The sequence below is a fragment of the Portunus trituberculatus genome, chromosome 3, assembly GCF_017591435.1.
Source record: "Portunus trituberculatus isolate SZX2019 chromosome 3, ASM1759143v1, whole genome shotgun sequence".
Lineage (NCBI taxonomy): Eukaryota > Metazoa > Arthropoda > Malacostraca > Decapoda > Portunidae > Portunus > Portunus trituberculatus.
In genome coordinates, this window is record NC_059257.1 from 4,119,050 (window position 1) to 4,140,401 (window position 21,352).

At 44.7% G+C, this 21,352-nt stretch overlaps 1 protein-coding gene across 15 annotated transcripts; it reads left to right on the forward strand.

Moving 5' to 3' along the window:
- The first annotated feature begins 298 nt into the window (after positions 1 to 298).
- Positions 299 to 21,182, forward strand: LOC123507923 (far upstream element-binding protein 3-like). 15 transcript variants are annotated; one of them, XM_045261309.1, is made up of 16 exons: positions 299 to 455; positions 5,167 to 5,242; positions 7,490 to 7,792; positions 7,942 to 8,059; positions 8,801 to 8,994; positions 9,399 to 9,520; positions 10,812 to 11,003; positions 11,347 to 11,530; positions 11,919 to 12,208; positions 13,392 to 13,443; positions 14,018 to 14,170; positions 15,462 to 15,598; positions 16,146 to 16,295; positions 17,461 to 17,727; positions 18,549 to 18,677; positions 19,217 to 21,182. In XM_045261309.1, the coding sequence occupies exons 1-15, from the start codon at positions 372 to 374 to the stop codon at positions 18,621 to 18,623; spliced, it is 2,397 nt and encodes a 798-aa protein (XP_045117244.1). In that variant the 5' UTR covers positions 299 to 371; the 3' UTR covers positions 18,624 to 18,677; positions 19,217 to 21,182. The 15 variants fall into 15 exon arrangements, with proteins under 15 accessions (XP_045117244.1, XP_045117206.1, XP_045117217.1 ...); XM_045261271.1 differs by having other exon boundaries at positions 300 to 455; positions 13,344 to 13,443; XM_045261282.1 differs by having other exon boundaries at positions 300 to 455; positions 13,344 to 13,443; positions 20,194 to 21,182.
- The last annotated feature ends 170 nt before the right edge of the window (positions 21,183 to 21,352 follow it).

The window sequence follows — 21,352 nt, forward strand, 5'->3', positions numbered from 1 at the left end:
GAGCATTTTTCGTCATTGGAACATTCCCCTCCTCCTCTCCGGCAGAGTTCCACTTAACAAATGCTAATTATCCAGACCCACAGACACTTAACCAAAAATATCCCGTTGAGAACATCCACACAAACCAACGAAATCCACACATACCAACGCCAAACAACTCAAAATCAAAAAAAGACAAAATTCAAATTAAAACACAAAACCGTGAAATCTAAAAATACGGAAATAACTCCAATAAAAAATACACCACAAATTTTGATGTATTTTTGTGGTATTTTTGGTGGTGATGCAGGTGATGAGGGAGGCGAGGTGAGTGTGTGTTAGAGTGTTTGTGAAGAGTGTGGGTGTCGGCGCGTGGGGCCGAGACACACTCCATGATGGCCGCAGCGGCGGGACCCAACACAAGTAATTTTGCTCAAAGTTCCGCTTTTGCCGACGCAGTACAGCGCGCTAGACAGGTATTTATCCCACGTGTGCCTCCCGCGAGGTGTGAGTGTGGTGTGCGGGGCGCGGACAGGTCGGGGGGCGGCTCTAATGGCGCCACATGAGCCAGAGTCCCACTATTGCCTCGCTCGCTCGGAATATCATGGCCAGTTTTCATCGATTTTTTCCCCCATGGGTGACTCGTGGGCGGCCGGGCGGGTGTGGGTGTGTGGCGCGGGGCGTGGGGCGCTGTGAGTGTGTGGCGAGGGACGTGGGCTGTGGCGGGGCGCTGTGGGGTGGAAATAGCGCTGAGTTTGTGGCGCCGGCAGTAATGGCGGCGTGGAGGGGGGGAGGGTGGTGGTGGTGGTGAAGTGTGGTGCATTGTGGCGAGGTGTGGTGGTGGATGTGCGGGTATGTGGTGCCGATGCCCTTACCAGTATTAAGGGGGAAGGGGGGGTAGGCAGCCATGTGGATGGAAGGTGGGGGTGGGGCGGAGGTGGAGGAGGTAGTGGTGGTGGTGGTGGGCAAATATAGTCACTATTTACACGCTATTTATACTATTGATCCATTTATGTAATGGAGTGGATCATTTGGGGGGTGGGGGTATGTGGATCAGGTGTATTTGGGGGAGGGGTGGTGGGTGAGAGGTGGAGGTGTGGAGAGATTCAAAGTCGGGTGAGGTAGTGGAGAGAGAGAGGGGGCTTAGGATGGAGGGATGGAGAGGCAGTGGAGGAAGTGAAGGAGGATGGAGGGGGTGGAAGGAAAAATGTGGAGGAAGAGAGAGAGAGAGAGGTGGAGAGGCTTATAACAGTTATGGAGAAGGGGATGGAAAGGGATGAAGGATGAGAGAGAGAAAGAGAGGAAGGAGTGGTGTTATAGGCTCACAAATTAGGCCTATATTTCCTTGCCCTATAGGACTACAATTATTTCACACTTAATTAATTAGTCAATGTTTCCTTTTTTATTATTATTTTCCTTTTAAAAGTCGCACAATTAATTTATCGGAATATTTATTTATTTATATTTATTTATTATTTTATTTTACAGTTGTGGTTTACATTTTTGTATATTCAAGTTATGCTGTATTATTTCTTTTTATTATTTAAGTTATTATTATTTTTTTTTTTTTTTTTTTGTTTATTTAAGTTAGGCTGTATTATCTTTTTTTACCATAGGCTGTAAGATTTTGTATTTGTTTACCTTTATTTATTCTATATTATTATTCAGGCTATTAAATCTTGTTGTTATTTACATTATGCTTCTATTCTGTTGTTTTATTTGTCTATCTATTTATTTGTTTTTGTTAGAGCACCATTTTCTAATTCTTTATTTGTTTTTAGCTTAATTTATTTATTTTTTATTTATTTATTTACTTGTTTTGTTTTAAAGCTGCATTTTCCAATCTTTTATCTATCAATTTATATTTATTATTCATTTTTTTATGGTATATCGCAGCGTTTCCCAAACAATTAGTGCCGCGAGCCTTAACGCACCCACCCAGCCCGGACCAGTAGTAGTAACAGCAGCAGCAGCAACAGTAGTAGTAGTAGTAGTAGTAGTAAAGTCACTATTTCCACGTTAAAACTATACTTGAAGAGGAGCTAACCAACGAGACTATTATGCTAACTTATACTGTACCAATAGGTCAGGTCAGGTCAGGTTCGGTCAGGTCAGATCATCTTGCTATGCTTATACTTTTCAACTTACACTCTTAATATGCTCTCATACTGTCTCACTAAACTTATACCATGCTACTACTTATACTATCTTTCTATACTACTACTATATACTACTTAAAATGATCTTACTACTGTTTTTTATTTATTTATTCTCTCTCTCTCTCTCTCTCTCTCTCTCTCTCTCTCTCTCTCTCTCTCTCTCTCTCTCTCTCTCTCTCTCTCCATTAGTTTCTCTTCTGTTTAGTTTCATTCTTACTTTTTCTTGTTTGGTATCTTTTCATTCACCTATTTTCTTTTTATTGATCTCTTCACTCAGTCTTTTCTTTCTTTCATATCGTCATTCATTTTCTTTCTTCTTTAATATCTTCTCATACATTTTCTATTTATTTATCTATTCATTCAGTCTTTCCTTGTTTTCATTCAATCTTTTCTTCCTTCATAACTTTTCACTCTTTTCTTTCATGTTTTCATTGATTCTCTTTCATATCTTTTCTATCCATCTTTCCTTCCTTCACGTCTTTTTTATTAATTCTCTTCTTTCCTATCTTTCCATTCACCCTATTTCTTTCCTCTTTTCATATCTTTTCCATTTTCCATCCTTCACATTTTTATTCCTCCTTTCCTTTCCTATCTTTTCATTCATCCTGTTCTTTCTCATTCAAATTCTTTTCATTCAATTCTTTCACATCTTTTTCTATTCCTCTTTTTATTTGCTATTTTTTTTCATTCTCCCTTTTTCTCGCATTTCTTTTCCTCTTATCATTTTCTTCCTTTACATCTTTTATTCCTCCTTTTCTTTCCTATCTTCATTCACTATTTTTTTTTCCTATCCATTTAATCCTTTCTTCACATTTTGTTATTTCTCCTTTTCTTTTCTATCCCCCCTTTTTTTCCCCATTCGATCCTTTCTTATTGCTTTATTTCTCCTTTTCTACCTATTCACCCTTTCTCCACACCTTTCCTTCAGTTTCCCACAAGTAAAGCAAAAAAAAAAATCTTAGGAGCGCGGAGATTTAATTTATTAGTCTTATATTTATCACTCTAATACATTTATATTTGTAGCTAAAGCTTTTCAATGTTCAGCTTTATGTACTATGTGTTGCTTTAAATGTCTTGGTTATGGGGAGACAGCGAGGCCATTCTTGTCTGTCTCTCTAGCTAGCTTTGTTCTATGCTATCATTATTGTTGTTATTGTTGTTGTTGTGCTTGCTTGCTTCATAAATCTTGTTCTCATTGATGTTCTTTGTTTGTGTTTTATTTATTTATTTATTTATTTATGATCTTTTTTTTTTATTAATGTTGCATTCAGATTAATTGTTCTTACTTTTATTACTTCATGGATTTGTATAATAGAAACACACACACACACACACACACACACACACACACACACACACACACACACACACACACAGAGGAGAGGTAATGTGTTAGGTAGAAAAGAGGAGGAAGAGGAAGAGGAGGGAAGTGTGGGTGAATGGAGGAAGAGCGGGAGGAAGAAAGGATGGTGCGATGGAGGGGGAGAGAGGAAGAGGAGGAGAAGGAAGAAAGGAAGAGAGGAATTGGAGAGAAAGGGGAGAGGGAGAGAGGAAAAACAAGAGAACAATAAAGAAATAAGAGCAGAGAGAGAGAGAGAGAGAGAGAGAGAGAGAGAGAGAGAGAGAGAGAGAGAGAGAGAGAGAGAACCTGGCCTTGTGTGGTGTTGGCAACGGACTTATCACAGGAAATAGAGAGAGAGTGAGAGACAGACAGACAGTTAGAGAGAGAGGATGCATAAGAGATAGTGTGTGTGTGTGTGTGTGTAGCAAAGGAAAGTGTACTTGATTAGCGTTGTGTGTTTAAGTACATGTGGCTGTGTTTGTTTGTTTGTTGGTTGGTTAAGGATCATGGAAGTCTCGGCTGGTTTAGTTACATATCCATCTTGATCTTATTCCCTCTTATTCTCTCCTATCTTATTGTCTTTGTTTTTATCCTTTGTCCTTGTTCTATCCTCTCTTGTTTTATTCTGTTCATTTTTCACTCTAATTTTCTCTCTCTTGTATTTCTTATCCTGTCTTTGTTCTATCTTATTTTTCTTTTATATTTGTTTTTATCCTTTCCAGTTTTTCTCTCTCTCTCTCTCTCTCTCTCTCTCTCTCTCTCTCTCTCTCTCTCTCTCTCTCTCTCTCTCTCTCTCTCTCTCTCTCTCTCTCTCTCTCTCTCTCTCTCTCTCTCTCTCTCTCTCATGTTTTGTCTTTATCCTCATGCATTCTTGTATCTTGTTTTATCTTATTTCTTATCCTGTTCTATCTTATCTTACTTCATTCTCCTCTGATATATCCTCTTCTCTTTCCAATTGTCTTTCTGTCCTACATGTCTCTTACTCTCTTTGGTTTTCTAGTTTATCCTTTCCTCTTCTATCTTTTATCCTGTTCTGGTCTACCTTCTCTGGGCTATTTTGACCCATCCTGACCTTACCTTATCTCATCTTGCCTTGCCTTACCTTACCTTACCTTAGCTCACCTTATTTGACCTTACTTTAACTTACCTTTCCTTACATTATCTTACTTTACCTTGCCTTTCCTTATCTCATCTCACCCCACCTTACCTAATTTAATCTGACCTAACCTAACCCACTCTAATCTAATCCTACTTATCAAAAAAAAAATGCCAGATATGCTTACCTAACCTAAAGTAACCTAATTCCTAACCTAACTTTATGTGAATTAATCCCTAACCTAATGAAACTAACTCATTCCAAACCTAACCTAACCTAACCTTTAATGCAACTACATTCTAAATCTAACCTAACCTTACTGTAACTTTATCTATAACTAAACCCATGCCTAACCTACCTCAACCCAACCCAACCCAACCCAACCCAACTCAACTCAACTCAACTCAACTCAACCTATCCTACCCTACCCTACCCTAACCTAACTTACTCTACTCTATCCTACCCTACCCTACCCAAACCTTACTGTAACTTGATCCACAACCAGAAATGAGCAAACAGTGGTGGTGGTTGGTGTGATTGTCCAGTGGTTTGCTGGGCTGCCGGGCTAACGTGTGTGTTGTTTTGCACAGATTGCTGCTAAGATCCAGCCAGCGGGACAGAAGCGGCCCCTGGAGGAGACAGAGAGTGGCATGGATCGTGTACCAGGTGGGTGTGTACTGGTGGTGTGGTGGTGTGCATGTGATAGTGAGGATGGGTGGTGATGGTGTGGATGTGTTAGTGTGGTGGTGGTGGTGGTGGTATGATGTGCATTTGATAGTGGTGGTAGTGGTGGTGGTGGTGGTGTGATGTGCATTTGATAGTGGTGGTAGTGGTGGTGATTGAGTGGTGGTGGTGGTGGTGGTATGATGTGCATTTGATAGTGGGGGTAGTGGTGGTGATTGAGTGGTGGTGGTGGTGTGATGTGCATTTGATAGTGGTGGTAGTGGTGGTGGTTGAGTGGTGGTGGTGGTGGTGGTATGATGTGCATTTGATAGTGGTGGTAGTGGTGGTGGTTGAGTGGTGGTGGTGGTGGTGGTATGATGTGCATTTGATAGTGGGGTAGTGGTGGTGGTGGTGGTGGTATGATGTGCATTTGATAGTGGGGGTAGTGGTGGTGATTGAGTGGTGGTGGTGGTGGTGGTATGATGTGCATTTGATAGTGGGGGTAGTGGTGGTGATTGAGTGGTGGTGGTGGTGTGATGTGCATTTGATAGTGGTGGTAGTGGTGGTGGTGAGTGGGTGTGGTGGTGGTGGTGGTGTGTATTTGATAGTGGTGGTGATTGAGTGGGTGTGGTGGTGATTGACTGGGTGTGGTAGTTGTAGTAATGGTGGTGGTGTGTGCATTAAAGTATTATTATTATTATTATTATTATTATTATTATTATTAATAATATTTCTTATTTTTCTTATTTCTTGTTTTTTATTTATTGATCAGTTGTTTCAATTTATTTTTAGTACTAGTGATAGTAATGATGGCACAAGTGGTGTGGTGGTGGTGGTGGCGGCAATGGAGATACATAAAACTGACATGTTTAGTTTGTTTACTTTTTATTTACTTGTTAGTTTTTAGTGTAAGGACTGGTGGTGGTGATGGTGGTGGTGGACAATATATATTTTCTCAGGTTTGAGTTATGTTTTGTAAGTAAATATGGTGGTGGTGGTGAATTTAAGTTATCATTATTATTTTATTATTATTATTTTCAGCATTATTTGTGTTTTGGTGGTGTGTGTGTGTGTGTGTGTGTGTGTGTGTGTGTGTGTGTGTGTGTGTGTCACTGTATGATCTGCTGCAGTCTCTGACAAGACAGCCAGACGTTACCCTACGGAACGAGCCCAGAGCTCATTATTTCCGATCTTGGGATAGACCTGAGACCAGGCACACACCACACACCGGGACAGCAAGGTCACAACTCCTCGATTTACATCCCGTACCTACTCACTGCTAGGTGAACAGGGGCTACATGTGAAAGGAGACACACCCAAATATCTCCACCCGGCCGGGGAATTGAACCCCGGTCCTCTGGCTTGTGAAGCCAGCGCTCTAACCTCTGAGCTACCAGACATGTGTGTGTGTGTGTGTCACTGTATGATCTGCTGCAGTCTCTGACGAGACAGCCAGACGTTACCCTGCGGAACGAGCTCAGAGCTCATTATTTCCGATCTTGGGATAGGCCTGAGACCAGGCACACACCACACACCGGGACAACAAGGTCACAACTTCTCGATTTACATCCCGTACCTACTCACTGCTAGGTGAACAGGGGCTACATGTGAAAGGAGACACACCCAAATATCTCCACCCGGCCGGGGAATCGAACCCCGGTCCTCTGGCTTGTGAAGCCAGCGCTCTAACCACTGAGCTACCGGACGTGTGTGTGTGTGTGTGTGTGTGTGTGTGTGTGTGTGTGTGTGTGTGTGTGTGTGTGTGTGTGTGTGGGTGAGAGAGAGAGCAGCAGCAGTGCCATGTCAGGCACTGAGCCGAGCCTCACACAGTCACCAGGACCAGTTTGTGTCACAGTCAGTCACCACACAAGGGGAAGGCAAGGCTGTGATAAGCTCCACTATCTTATCTCAAGCTGCTTGCACTCACTGGACACTTGATAAGCACCAGCCTGGCACCCAAAGAACTGGTGCTGTCGCTCAAGCTGCTTGCACTCACTGGACACTTGATAAGCACCAGCCTGGCACCCAAAGAACTGGTGCTGTCGCTGCCCATAGTGTGACATGACACTGGTGACACACTGACCTGTCATAGTGTGACATGACACTGGTGACACACTGACCTGTGCTGTGTTGAGAGTGCTTGTGTGTGTGTGTGTGTTAGAGGTGACATTGTGGTGTTGGTGGTGGTGGTGAGGTGTTGACCTAGTGTTGGCAGTGGCGGGCTGCGATGGTAACGCACTTACCTCACAGGCTTGCTGCTCCCAGGTCCTGACGCCAAGAGACCCCCAGGCAGTGGTGGCGGCGGTGCTAACGCAGGCGGCGGCGGGCCGGGGGGACCCGGTGCCGGCGGTCCTGGTGGTGGTCCCGGCGGAGGAGAGCCCGCTTTCATGGGAGGACCTCTGATGGGCGGCCCTGGTGGTCCCGGTGGTCCTGGTGGCCCCGGTGGTCCCCCAGGTGGCGGAGGACCACCTGGGGGAGGAGGGGGACCACACAGGGGTTTAGGCTCTGTGGAATCCGATGAAATTGAGGTGCCGGACAAGATGGTGGGCCTGAGTAAGTAGAAGTAGTAGTTATGTTGGTCTCAAGTTTCCATGATATATTAATTGGTGATAAGTGTGTTCTTGTTTCTTTCCTTGATCCTTCACCCCTTCATCATTCCTTTAACCGTGGGAGGAGCCACTAACAATATTTACCCCTGACAGTCATTGGACGTGGTGGTGAGCAGATCACACGCCTGCAGAGGGAGTCAGGTGCCAAGATACAGATGGCGCAGGACAGCGGAGGCATGCCCAACAGAGTCTGCACTGTGTCTGGACCAAGGTACCCCACTGCTGGAGCTCTTTTCTCTTACCTCTCTCTAAGTTTCCTCCACTTGGCCAAAATTTCCTCCACTCTGAAGCAAGGCCTGTTTTTTCCTCCACCCATCTCCCTTCCACCCCTTCACTTTCTCTCTCAGCTGTGTCTAATGTTTTGGTAATATTGTTAGTGTTTTTTTTATGTAAGGGGAAACTCACCAAGGGCAACAAAAAGATAGAAAAAAAGGTCCACTTAATTCCCTGTGTGTGTGTGTGTGTGTGTGTGTGTGTGTGTGTGTGTGTGTGTGTGTGTGTTGGTTTCAGTGCTAGGTTGGTTGTGGAGTGGTGTGGGTTTAGCTGTCTTGGTGTAAGTATTAGTGGTGGGTTTCAGATTGTTTTGATTTTAGTACAAGATTGGTTGATGTTTTAGAGAGGTATGTTGTCTTGGATTGTTTAGACGGGTTGCCTTGTATCTCTCTCTCTCTCTCTCTCTCTCTCTCTCTCTCTCTCTCTCTCTCTCTCTCTCTCTCTCTCTCTCTCTCTCTCTCTCTCTCTCTCTCTCTCTCTCTCTCTCTCTCTCTCTCTCTCTCTCTCTCTCACACACACACACACACACACACACACACACACACACACACACACACACACACACACACACACACACACACACACACACACACACACACACACACACACACACACACACACACACACACACACACTTCTCTTTCTCTCGCTCATTCACCTTCCCCCCTCCTCTCCACAGGGACGCAATCAACAGAGCCAAGGAGATGATCTTTGAAATAGTGTCGCGTGGAGACGGCCCACAGGACAGGAGGGGCCGCGGGGGCATGGGTGGTGGCGGCGGCGGACCCATGGGACCCCCTGGGATGGACATGGGCGGGAACAGTACCACGGTGGAGATCAGCATCCCAGGGCCCAAGGTTGGACTGATTATTGGTGAGTGTGGTGGTTGTGGTGGTGATGTGGTGAGTAAGGGTGTTGATGGTAGGAGTAGTGGTGGTGGTGATAGTGAGTGAGGGAGGATTGGTGGTGATGGTGGTGATGAGTTTTGGATGGCTAGGGGTGGTGAGTGTGGCAGTGGTGGTGAAGTAATGGTGGTGGTTGTGGTAGTGGTGAGGAGAGATGAAAAGTGGGTGAAGTGGTAATGATGATGGTGATGGTTTGGTGGTGAATACAAAGACAGAAACAAGTAAAGAAATGGATAAATAAGATAGGAAAGAAATGCAAATAATTAATGACATTTTGAATATAAGTAAAAAAAAAAAAAAAAAAAATCAAATCAAAACACACAAACATGAACCAACACTAACATTAAAACCGTCCTTTCCCTCCACTGTCAGGCAAGGGAGGGGAGACCATCAAACAGCTGCAGGAGAAGTCTGGTGCCAAGATGGTCATTATACAGGACGGCCCACAGCAGGAGAATGAGAAGCCATTGCGTATCTCGGGCGAACAGCACAAGGTGAGGCACACAGAGAGGGAGGAGAGTGAGTGAATGATTAGTTGACAAGGTGAGAGAGGAGGGATGATTAAGGAAGAGAATGAGTGAGTGAATGAAAGGGATCAAATGAGAGTTAACAAGATGAGGGACAGATAATAAGGAAGGAGGAGGCAAACAGGAATAGAGACAGTGAATTAATGAAAGAGTGATCAAATTAGTGAGTTACCAAGATGAAGGACAGACTGATAAAGATGGAAGAAGGAGATAAAGAGCAAGAGAGAGAGTGAGTGAATAGATTAGTTAACAAGATGAAGAACAGACTGATAGAGAGAGAAAGAGTAAGGAGGTAAACAGGAAGAGAGAGACTGTGAGAAGGAATAAATGAGTGAGATGAGACAAGGGACATAAAAAAAGGAAAAGGGAAGAAGGTGGAAATAAAGAGGAAGAGACAGTGAATGAATGAAGAAGTGATGAAATGGATGAGTTTACAAGATGAAGGATAGAAAAAATAAATAAATAAAAAATGAGGAGGGGCAGTGAGAGTTAACAAGACAAAGACAAAAAGGGAAGGATGAGAAAGGAGAAGATAAACAGAAATAGAGACAGTGAGAGAATAAACAAAGTGAGAGGCAGAGAGAGGAGGAATGAAAGTCAGCAAATGAGAGAGAGTAAGAGGGTGAGGCAGTGAAGGTATAGGAGAGAGAAAAAGAAAGAAATTAGAAAAGAAAAAGTGAGGAGCAGGAAGGGAAGAGAGGTAGTATTAGGAAGAGACAGACAGTAAGAGAGTATAGAAGAGAGAATAAGAGTAAATATGGTGAGGGACAGATAGGGAAGAGAAAGGAAGAGAGACAGTGAGAGAGTGAATAAAGTGAGGGACAGACAGGGAAGAGTAAGGAAGGAAGAAAGGCAGCAAGAGAATGAGGGACAGATGAGTGAGTGGGGTAGAATGAAGAATAGGAGGCAAAGTGAGAGTATGGGAAAGTAAATAAAGGTGAGGGGCAGAGAGGGAAGAGTGATGTAGTATGAGAAGGCAGAGAGAGGCTGTGAGTGAGTGGGGTAGTATGGCAGAGAGAGAAAATGAGAGTAAGTTAGTGAGACAGTTTGAGAGAGAGAGAGAGATGGGGGAGGTGAAAGGGTATTACTTGATTGTATTTATTTTTTTGCTTCTTTTTTTTATTTTCCTCTTCTTTCCTTTTCTTTTTCCTCTTTTCTCTTTTCTTCTGACTTAACCTCCTATTCTTTTCTTTCCTTTCCTCTTTTATTTATTCCCTCCGTGCACTAACATTTGCATCATACACACATGCACACACAGGTGGACATGGCCAAGCAGTTAGTGTACGACCTAATAGCGGAGAAGGAGACGCAGGCCGCACAGTTTGGCAACCGAGGGCGCGGCCGTGGCGGAGGAAACTTTGGTGACCGCCGAGGGGACCGGGAACGTGGCGAGAGGGACCGCAGGGACAGAGACCGGGAGAGAGACGAGTTCGGCGGTGGTGATGAGAGGGTGAGGCTCAGCTGGTCTTTGTGTGTGTGTGTGTGTGTGTGTTGGATTGAGTGAGTTACCTTTTTGTGAGGAAGAGAAAATGTGTTTTGTGTTATGAAGTATGGAAGGATTTTTTTTACATTTAATTTCTTATTTGAGTATGAAAATGGCCGCAACAAGTGCCAGTCTCCAGAGTGCTATCAAAAGATTAGCCAAAATTTGGAAAATGTGTTGCAGTTTTGACAGGAGTGAGTTTGTGGATGGAGAGAGAGAGAGAGAGAGAGAGAGAGAGAGAGATAATGAATAGTGAATAGTGATGATGAAGGTAAGGTAAGTGGTGGCACAACTAACGGTGACTGTCCAGCAGGACCACTTTGGCGGTGGCGGCCGTGGCGGTGGCCGTGGCGGCTTCAACAATGACTGGGGCCGAGGGGGTCCAGGTGGTCCCCCAGGAGGACCCATGGGCCGGGGAGGCTTTGGACCGGGTGGACCTGGGGGACCAGGCGGACCTGGAGGCATGGGAGGCCCCGGAGGACCAGGCGGACCAAGTGAGTCAGAGAGAGAGATCTGTAGGGGTTAAGACACATTAATAGTGATAGAGAGAAAGTGTTGGTCAATAAATGGATATGTAATTATATAGGGAATAGAGAGAGAGAGGGGGAGAGAGACTTCATCAGAGACAGACTTTGTGAGAATTGACATGGAAACAAACTTTAGCTTGATGAGAACAGAGAGAGAGAGAGAGAACCACACACAATATTGAATTCTGTAACTATGGTGTGAAGAAAAGTGACCAGCAACTCTGTAGTATTTCAGAGCACAACACTCAACATAAACAAAACAAACCACACAAAAAACAACCAATAAGCTAAGGGGGAAAAAAAATGGACACACACACGCACGCACGCGCACACCTCAACACCCAATGCTTTACAGTGGGCCGTGGTGGTCCAATGGGCGGGCCAATGGGAGGCGGCGGCGGTGGCGGCGGGCGTGGTGGACCGAATGACAAGGTGGAGGTGTTCTTCAATGTGCCGGCCCTTAAATGTGGGCTGGTGATTGGCAAGGGAGGCGAGACCATTCGAACAATCAACCAGCAGACCGGGGCACACTGCGAGCTGGACCGCCGCTCATCCAGCAACCCCAACGAGAAGACCTTCATCATCCGAGGCAGCCCTGACCAGATCGAGGACGCCAAGAAGATGATTGCTGAGAAGGCCGGGATGGTGAGCCTGGGGAGGAGACAGTGGGGAGCTGAGGAGGAAGAGGAAGGGGAAGGATAAGAGAATGGGAGAAGTGATGTTTAGAGGAGGAGGAAGAGGAAAGGATAAGAGAGTGGGAGAAAGTGATGTTTAGAGGAGGAGGAGGGGAGGTAGTGAAAGAATAAGAGAATAGGAGGAAGAAAAGAAGAGGAGAGACAGTGAGAGAAGAGATTAGGAAGAAAGTGATGAAGAGGAGGAGAGAGATAGTGAAAGAATAAGAGAATGGGAGAAGGTGATATTTGGTACAAGAGGAAAAGAGTAGAGGTAGTGAAAGAAGAGAATGGGAGAAATTGATGTTTGGAAGAGGAGGAGAGGTAGTGAAAGAAGAAGGGAATAGGAGAATGTGATGTTTGGAAGAGGAAAAGGGGAAGAGGGGAGGTAGTGAAAGAATAAGAGAACAGAAGAAAGTGATGTTTGGAAGAGGAGGAGGAGAAGGGAGAGAAGAGACAATAATTCTAGTGGCAGGGAAGGAAAAGATGAAAGTATAAAGATGATGTAGATAGAATAATAATAATATGAACAAGAAGAAAAGTGAAAAAGTAAGGATGGAGTAGATAGAATAAGAATATTAATAATAGGATCAAGAACAAGAGGATGAAAGTAAAAAAAAAAAAGAGTAGAATAAGAGTGAAAACAATGATAATATGACAGGAACAAGTGTATGGCAGAATAAAGATAAGAATATGAATAATAACTAATAGTAGAATCAGGAGGGAGAGGATTAGGAGTTAAGATGGAGTGGATAGACTAGAACTAGGTTGTGTGTGTGTTGTATTAATAGTACAGGGTTCAAGCAGGGCTCATAGTGTCCTGTTTCCATATCTCCATTTATCTAATTTTTCCTTAAAGTGTGTGTGTTTAAAGATGAAATAGATAGACAAGAACTTGTGTGTGTGTGTGTTTAAAGATGGAATAGATAGACAAGAACTTGGTGTGTGTGTGTGTGTGTTTAAAGATGGAATAGATGGACAAGAACTTGGTGTGTGTGTGTGTTTAAAGATGGAATAGATAGACAAGAACTAGGTGTGTGTGTGAGTGTGAGTGTGAGGAGGAGGAGGAGGTGTACCTTATTGACCCGGAGTGCTTGGTGTGTGTGCAGGGTACTGGTGGCCCAGGGCAGAATGGTACAAGTAACTTGGCTCCTCAGGGATGGGGCAACGCGTACCAGCAGTGGAACCAGGGACACCCCAACGACCCCAGTGAGTCACCTCTATATGTTCACCTCACCTTATCCACCATTGTCACCTCTATATGTTTTTTTTTTACTTTTTAAGCTTTCATGACCAATATCACTCCATTTTGTTTTCTTAGTTTTTACCATTCATTCTTTTATTTCATTTATTTATTTATTTATTTTAGTTCATTCATTTTTTTCACTATTATATTTGAGCATTTATCATCATTTTCATCCTTATGTATTGAGTTTTATTTAGTGTTTATCATTCACCTTCATTATATATCCTTTATCGTCACCCTTTTATTTCATATATCCCCTTTCCATTGTATCTTATTCTTATTTATTTTTATTTTATTGATATATATATATTTTTTTTTTTTTATCATCTTATCCATTATTGTCACCCTTGCTGCTGCATCTTCACTCGTCTTTACACATTCACTGCCATACTAACTCAAAAACAGGAAAAAAAGAAAAATATTACCTTTAAACTAAAAAAAAAAAAAAGTTATTTTCCAACTAACTAAAAAAAAAAAAAAGAAAAAAGGAAGAAAGAAAAGCTGGCAAACTAACAGTCCTTGTCCCGTCCCCCACAGCCAAACAAGCTGCAGATGCCAACGCCGCTGCCTGGGCTGCCTACTATTCCCAGTACTACGGCAACAGTCAGAACCAGAATGCACAGAACAGCGGCCCTCCCACGTCCCAGCCACAGCCCAACGCCACGCAGCACCCCACGGGACCCCAGGCTGGTACGTGTGTGACTGTCTGTCTGTTAGTGTGTGTGTGTGTGTGTGTGTTTGTGGTGGGTGCTGATATTGTTATTGTGATGTCTTGTATTTTTCCTCATGTTTCTTGTCTCTTTTCTCATGTTTCTTTATTCTCTGTTGTCTTCACAGGGTTGTTCTTTCTCTGCCTCTTCTCTTTGGATCTGTTTCTCTTTCTCTTGTGACTCCCGTACATTTTGGCAGACTTTCCAATAAGACAACCCACACATTTCACTCTTGAGTTTAATGGTTTGAGGTGTCAGTGGTATGATGACACCCAAACCAAACCATCTGGTGAAATGAAGGTCAGTGAGCACCAAATGGCTGAGACAGTGATTACATACCATTACACTGAGTAGAACACCTTGAATCTGTTGCCAGTGGTAAGGTACTGCTGTCTTCAAGGTTGTTCTTTTGTCACATTGCTGTTTTGTGTGAAATTTTAAGATCATTGCTTTTGTATTTGGTGTTAAGGACAATCCACTCTTTGGGGGATAATTCAAGTGTCATTTTATATACTGAAATATATAGAGTGAGAGGGTGTGTGTGTGCGTATGAGTGAGTGATATTTTAGCGTTCTTGTGTATCTTCGCTCTTGTTTACCAATCCCCTCATCTCCACAAGGTTGTTTCTGTCTCTCTTCTCTACTTGGATCTGTTTCTCTTTCAAATAATCTCATCATGTGTATCATCAATCTCTGAGTGTGTGCAGTGTGTATCTATCTATCATTGTGTCTTGTCTTTATCTATTAGTATATGAAATGTGTATCATATCTATACTGGTGTATGTAATGTGTATTCTGTCTATCTATCAGTTAGTGGAGTGTGTATCCTATCAATCTAAGTGTGTGCAGTGTGTATCCTCTATCTATCAGTGTGTCCTATCTATCTATTAGTGTATGCAGTGTGAATTCTATCTATCAGTGTGGAGTGTGTATCATCAGTCTGTTAACGAGTGTGTGTGCAGTGTGAAGTCAGTCTTTCTATCAGTCCCTTCAGTACTGGAATGCATTTTTACCCAAGTTTTTAGGTACAATTAGACAATTTTATTTACATTAGGAAAGATCTATGGTGGTCAGAGGATTAATGGCCGGAGTCTTCACTATTTTAATCCCCCACATAAGTATCTGAAGCTGTGTAAGATCACCAAATAGTATAATGAATATGAAAACATCATGTTACTGAATGGGGTAATGAGTTCAATGTTTATCTCATCAGGCTATTAATAAGTGCGTTGATGGTGTGTGTTATGCAGTATGTATGTGTGTATGTTGCAGGTGGGCAACCAGACTATTCAGCACAGTGGGCCGACTACTACAGAAGTATGGGCATGCACAGAGAAGCAGAGGCCATCGAACAGCAGGCCAAGAACATGAAAGTGGGCGGACCAGGACCCAACGCAGCACCACAGCAGGTAGGCACACAGCTCTCTCTCTCTCTCTCTCTCTCTCTCTCTCTCTCTCTCTCTCTCTCTCTCTCTCTCTCTCTCTCTCTCTCTCTCTCTCTCTCTCTCTCTCTCTCTCTCTCTCTCTCTCTCTCTCTCTCTCTCTCTCTCTCTCTCTCTCTCTCTCTCTCAATAATCTCTTCTCTTTTATCTTGTTTCTCCTTCCCATCGCTGCCTCATCTATTAAGTCTTTGTGTATTTGTATTGCCGTTATCTCACTTCTTTGCTGTATTCATCTCATTCTGACTCCACAAACTCTTCTCTTTATCTCGTGTTTTCTTTTTTTTCGCATCTTACCATCACCGCTTCCCAGAACAGTAGTACCAGAATTCGCGTACATTTTGGATTCCTCACGTTATTCATTTGAGTTAATACTGTTGTAATGTTCTTATTTTATGTTGGATTGTTTTTGTTAATGATGAGATTGTGTGTATGTGTTTATTTCATGATGCAGGATTGATTTTTCATTGGAGAGGTTGTGTTAGTTATTCATTGCTTCTTTTTTGTGTGTGTGCAGGGCGGTGCAGTGCCAGGGGCCAACCCGGGGCCAGGGGCAGGCGGGGGCACGGGGACGCAGGACTACTCACAGCAGTGGATAGAGTACTACCGGTCCCAGGGGATGCACGCGGAGGCCGACAAGATAGAGACTCAGATCAAGGCATCCAAGGTCAGTGGTGCTTCCATGTAATGGCTGTAGCTGACCCTGGGGCACCCACTCCCTCAGCGCAGCATGGCGGACAGACATGGTCGTCCGTGTGTGTGTGTGTGTATGTTTGTGTGGCTGCCGTCCGTCACCCACGCAGTCGCCGCCACCGCTGCAGGTCGCTGCTGCCGTGCGTGACGCTCACCTCACGTTGCATTCCAGACAGTCAGGTGTGGTCTGTGGCCCGGCCCGTGGCGGGGGGCCACAGCTGAGGTAACCGGGTCTAATAGCACAGTTACTTTCATGACAGTCTGGGGCGGGGCTCCATTACGGCCGAGGGGAGGAAGCGAGAGGGACTTGAGTGCCCCACATTGTGTACCTAACAGTTGCTTTACATGTGAGAGGGAACAGATGAACCCAAGGCCCCATAACTAGCTTGAGGCTCTGAGGTATGAACCTGGAGACTGCTGCAGCTAATGCCAGCCTGTTCATCCTTTCGTACATGCTATTGTCATCCTACCTTCTATCCTTTCACCCAGACTGAAGCTGCTCCTGTCACTGTAACCATGAGTCATTTGTGTACTCTTTTGTTGCAGGTGTTAAATAATTCTGCTACCATGATCTCTTTGAATCTCTTTTGTCACTGTTAATAATATCCTCTGAGTGCTGGAGTGTCCCTGGGCAGGCGGTGCAGGGTAAGTATATTCCCTTGTTGAGTAACAGTAAGGATGTGTCACCAGTCTTAATGCTTGGGTACTGCTGCCTTAAGTGTGATGGTAAGTGGTAGGGGAGGGAGTCAGGGAGCCCACTCACAACATTGACTTAACTGTACGTAGACCACTTAAGAAGTAACTTGTAGTAACGTTGCATCTAAGTCACTGTTTTGTTTTATCAGACAGCCAGGACACACACTCACTACTTTTGCTTATATTTCTGACCAAATGTGTCATTGCAAGGTGTTGATTTGTTGCTTTCATGAGTGTGTCCAAGCCATTTGTTTTGCCCTTCATTGTCAAACTTGATACTGAGCTCAGGAGAGAGAGAAAGTGACAGAGAGAGAGAGAGAGAGAGAGAGTAGCGTGGTGTGTAGTGAGAGCAGCACACACGAAGGTGGCGAGGTGGTAGCTTTGTAGCAGGTTAAGGTAGGTCTGTAGCCTGCTGACTGACCCGTAGTGGTTTGTTGGGCCAGGGAGCAGTGGGTGGGGTGCTGGCCGCCCCCAATGCCCCTCACCAGCTTCGGGGAGCAGCACCGTCCGCGCCGACGCCCGTTGCAGCAAGCACGGCGCCGCAGCCGGCCCCAGGAGTGGCAGCAGTGGCGGTCAACGGACAGAGCTCCACCCAGCAGCCGGGTGGCGGCGGACTGGGTGACTACTCCCACCAGTGGCTTGAGTACTACCGCTCTCATGGTATGCACGCTGAGGCTGATAAAATTGAGCAGCAAATAAAGGCTGCCAAGGTTAGTAACGGGGAACAGTACTAGTACCCACACTGACTGATCCTCCCCCCATTCTTACAGGTCATCTACACCACCACTACCACCACCACCACCACCACCATCACCACCACCACAACTCCCCTCCCTGTGTCTTAGAGTTAGTGATCTAATGACTCGCATCTGATTGTTCCAGATGTGCTAATTCTTTACTTACGGTTGCAGGACGACCAGGTAGGCTGAGCGTGCTGCAGGCTTGCCTCTCCCTGCGGGGGAGCAAGGTCTTATGTTATTCACATTTTGTGCAACAGACAAGGAGACTGAGAGATAGAGAGAGAGAGAAAAAATATTGTGCCTAGTGTATGTGTGTGTGTTTGTGTTTGTATGTATGTGTGTGTGTGACAAGTTTAGCCGAGACATTTTATTGATGGTAAAGTGTAGATAAGTAAGTGGCATGTTATGTGTTGATGAAGCTGCCTTGCTTCTGCAGCTTGAGACAGTTGCAACTATTTCAGTCTAGGAACATTTGGAAGTTCATGAACTTCCTGACTTGATAAAGCTTTGATTCATTCACTACTGTAAAGTAATGTAATGAGAGTCAGCACCAACACACACCTACAAGTACACATATGCACACACTTACACACATGCACACACATGGTGTCAGTGCAGTGGTGACTCAGTGTTTCAGTAGTGTAGTGTCAGTGGCGCAGTGTTGTGGTGTGTAGGCGGGTGGGTGGAGGTGTGGAGGTTGTGAGTGCCCCAGCCCATCCTGGGCCGGCCTGGCCAGGGTGTTGTGGTGCTGCAGGGCAGGGTGGACATGCCTGACTTTGCTATCTTTTCAGGGAGGAGCTGGAGGCCCACCAGGAGGAGGTCCCGGGGCCCCCATGTATAATCCTACGTTTAATCAGGGCTATTAGGCTATTGTAGAGCATCGCTCTGGAAAGTGGCTCCTCTGCTCCTCCGACAAGCAGGTGAGGCTCCCTAATGCACACCACCTTCTTTACAGGTGTGTCAGATCTGAGCTTTCGTGGCGGCACCTTGCCCCCTCATGGCCACTCCGGCCCCCTCCCCCTCTTTGTCTCACTGGAGCCACACTGCTCCCTGCGGCCGCGAGAACTCAGACCTGACTCTCTCTCTTTCTGTCACTCACTCTCTGTCTCTCTCCCACCCACCCACTTACTCTACTCTGTCTGTCTGTCTGTCTCCACCCCTCTCCCCACCTGTGGTCTTGATGATGGATTACTGTAACTTGATGACACATTGGCAATATGGCTAGTAGTAGCTTGCTGTCCACGGGGGACCCTCACCGCCGCCGCCGCTACCGCCGCCGCAGGAGCCCGCCGTGGTGGTAGGTCCGTGCGTGGAGGGTGTGGTAAGCAAGCAAGCAAACAGAGAGGCAAGCTGTAGTGTCTCCCAGGTGTCGGCTTAGTCCTTTCCCGCTAACTTGTGCTTCTCTTCCAGGGACCTTTCTGCAAACTTAGAGAACAATGTGTTGATTTGTCTTTTTCAGACCCATTTGTTGTTGCCTTGAAGACTTCAGTTGTGGGTTGTTGGCCTCAAAATGTATCATGTTGCGATATCTTATTCGTGATGTCATGATGATGATGATGATGTTCTTCGGTATGAGATGCTATTCATAAGGATGGTGTGAAGCTGCTCCATACTTCAAGATGTACAATGATTTTTGTGTCACTATATCTAATTTAATAACTATGGTTATCATTATTCTTTATTATTATTATTACTACTACTATCATCATCAACAGTAAGTGTAGGAAAGGTTCTTGTTACATAAGTAAATTTTTTCTATGTCTTGTAAATATAGCACAGAGTTTACTCTTCCTATAATTATGGCTAGTGTGAAGAGGGTTCCCTGTACAAGGAGTGTAGGCTAGGGTGTGGCAGGGCGTGGCACAGGACAGGATCGCCGAGCTGAGCAGGACGGGGTGGGGCGGGGCAGGGTGGGCGGGCGGGCCGGGCAGGGTGGGCCGGGCAGGGCAGGACGGGGCGCTGCGGACCTCTCTGAAATGTGCATTCTTACTCTTAAGCCATGTACCATGTGCCTACCATTATTATTATTATTATTATGATGATGCTGAGGTTTTGATCCTTTGATGAAGCAATTCCATTGCCTTGAAATCGTTCCCTTATTGAGTGATTTACATTTTTTTATCTATTGATTGCACCGCCATTAATATTGCTACTATTAATTATTATTATTCCCATATCAATGATGCCGATAAAATTTTTCATGCCATTACCTAACCTCCTTTTACAGGTAAATATTGCCGTGATTTGCATCCGTTTTTTGCACATGCATTATGCCATTACCTCTATACTACATATATATATATCTATATATATATTAATATATATATATTATCTCTATATATATTTATATAATTTGAAGGAATGCTGTTTCTGTACCGTCTTGACATTTCGGGATATTTGTGACTCAGTGTTTTGTTATGGCCAATATCATTACAGGCGATCAGGGCAAAGAGTTAAGGAGGAAGAAGAAACACAGTCACCACACGACAAACAGGTAAATGTAGTCAATGATATATTTCTAGATTATTATATATTTGCCCATTTTTACCGTCCACGCGGCACCGGGGAGAGAGAGAGAGAGAGAGCGAGAGAGAGAGAGAGAGAGGGAGAGAGAGGCTGACGCGTGTCTGTACTGCCACCCAGCGTCACGTTTCCCGCCGCCGCCCTGGGGAGACGATGCATTTTATCCATTCTTTTCTCCTTGTTGTCCTCCATTACATCTCCCTTTTACATGTGGTTACTGCCATGCTTTCCTCGAGTCAGCGCCGCGAAGGACACTGGTGCTCTGCCGTGTAGGAAGCGGGTCCCTCAGTACAGCACTAGCCTCTTACTATTATTATTATTGATGATGATGATGATGACCTATATTTTTATTCATGCATTGTTATTACTGCATTACTTCATTACTGCCACTACCAGCGTCGGTACAGTGCCGTGTTTTGTGCCCAGCGTTATCCATCATTATGATTATTATGGTTTGCTCGCCAACACTCTACATTCTGATTGTCAGTGGTGGAGAGAGGTCCAGCTCATTCCAAGCCAGGGGGGGGAAGGTCAGGCCTGGCTAGACCGGCTTTATCTGTAGGTTTCTTTGTTCATTGCGAGGGAGTGTGTGAGTGAGAGAGCGAGCGAGTTAATGGTGCGTGTGAGTGTGTGAGGATGTGTGTTAGGTCTAGAGTTTGTCTCACCCATTAGCACGCCATAGGAGTTATATTTTTCACAAATGGTGAGTTTTACCAGGTTCCCCTTTATACAGTATATATTTTTCATTTATGGTTTTTATTATTTTTTTAGTTCATTTTCTTTTCACACTCCAAATTCATTTCTTTTCCTCGCCTCGTGAGTTTTCGGAGTTTCACAGACTTGCTCAATTGCCGCCTGTGGCTGGTGTACGATTGAGACGACCAATAAATCTTCTCACGCCACACCTGTGTCCTTAATGCTCCTCCGCCCCTCGTTAGCCACCTGTATCACCTGTACAGCCCCGTCCCTCACACTGCCTGGTGACCAATAAAGCTGTGCGTCCATCAGGGTTTCATTCCTCCACTGTGCAGTGTTTGACCTTTTGCTCCATTATGTACCATGTTAATAAATG

Coding starts and splice junctions, on each gene's coding strand:
- LOC123507923 (XM_045261271.1), top strand. CDS start 372: ATGATGGCCGCAGCGGCGGGACCCAACACAAGTAATTTTGCTCAAAGT. Junction 5,243..7,489: donor TGGCATGGATCGTGTACCAG/GTGGGTGTGTAC, acceptor CTTACCTCACAG/GCTTGCTGCTCCCAGGTCCT. Junction 11,004..11,346: donor TCGGCGGTGGTGATGAGAGG/GTGAGGCTCAGC, acceptor GTGACTGTCCAG/CAGGACCACTTTGGCGGTGG.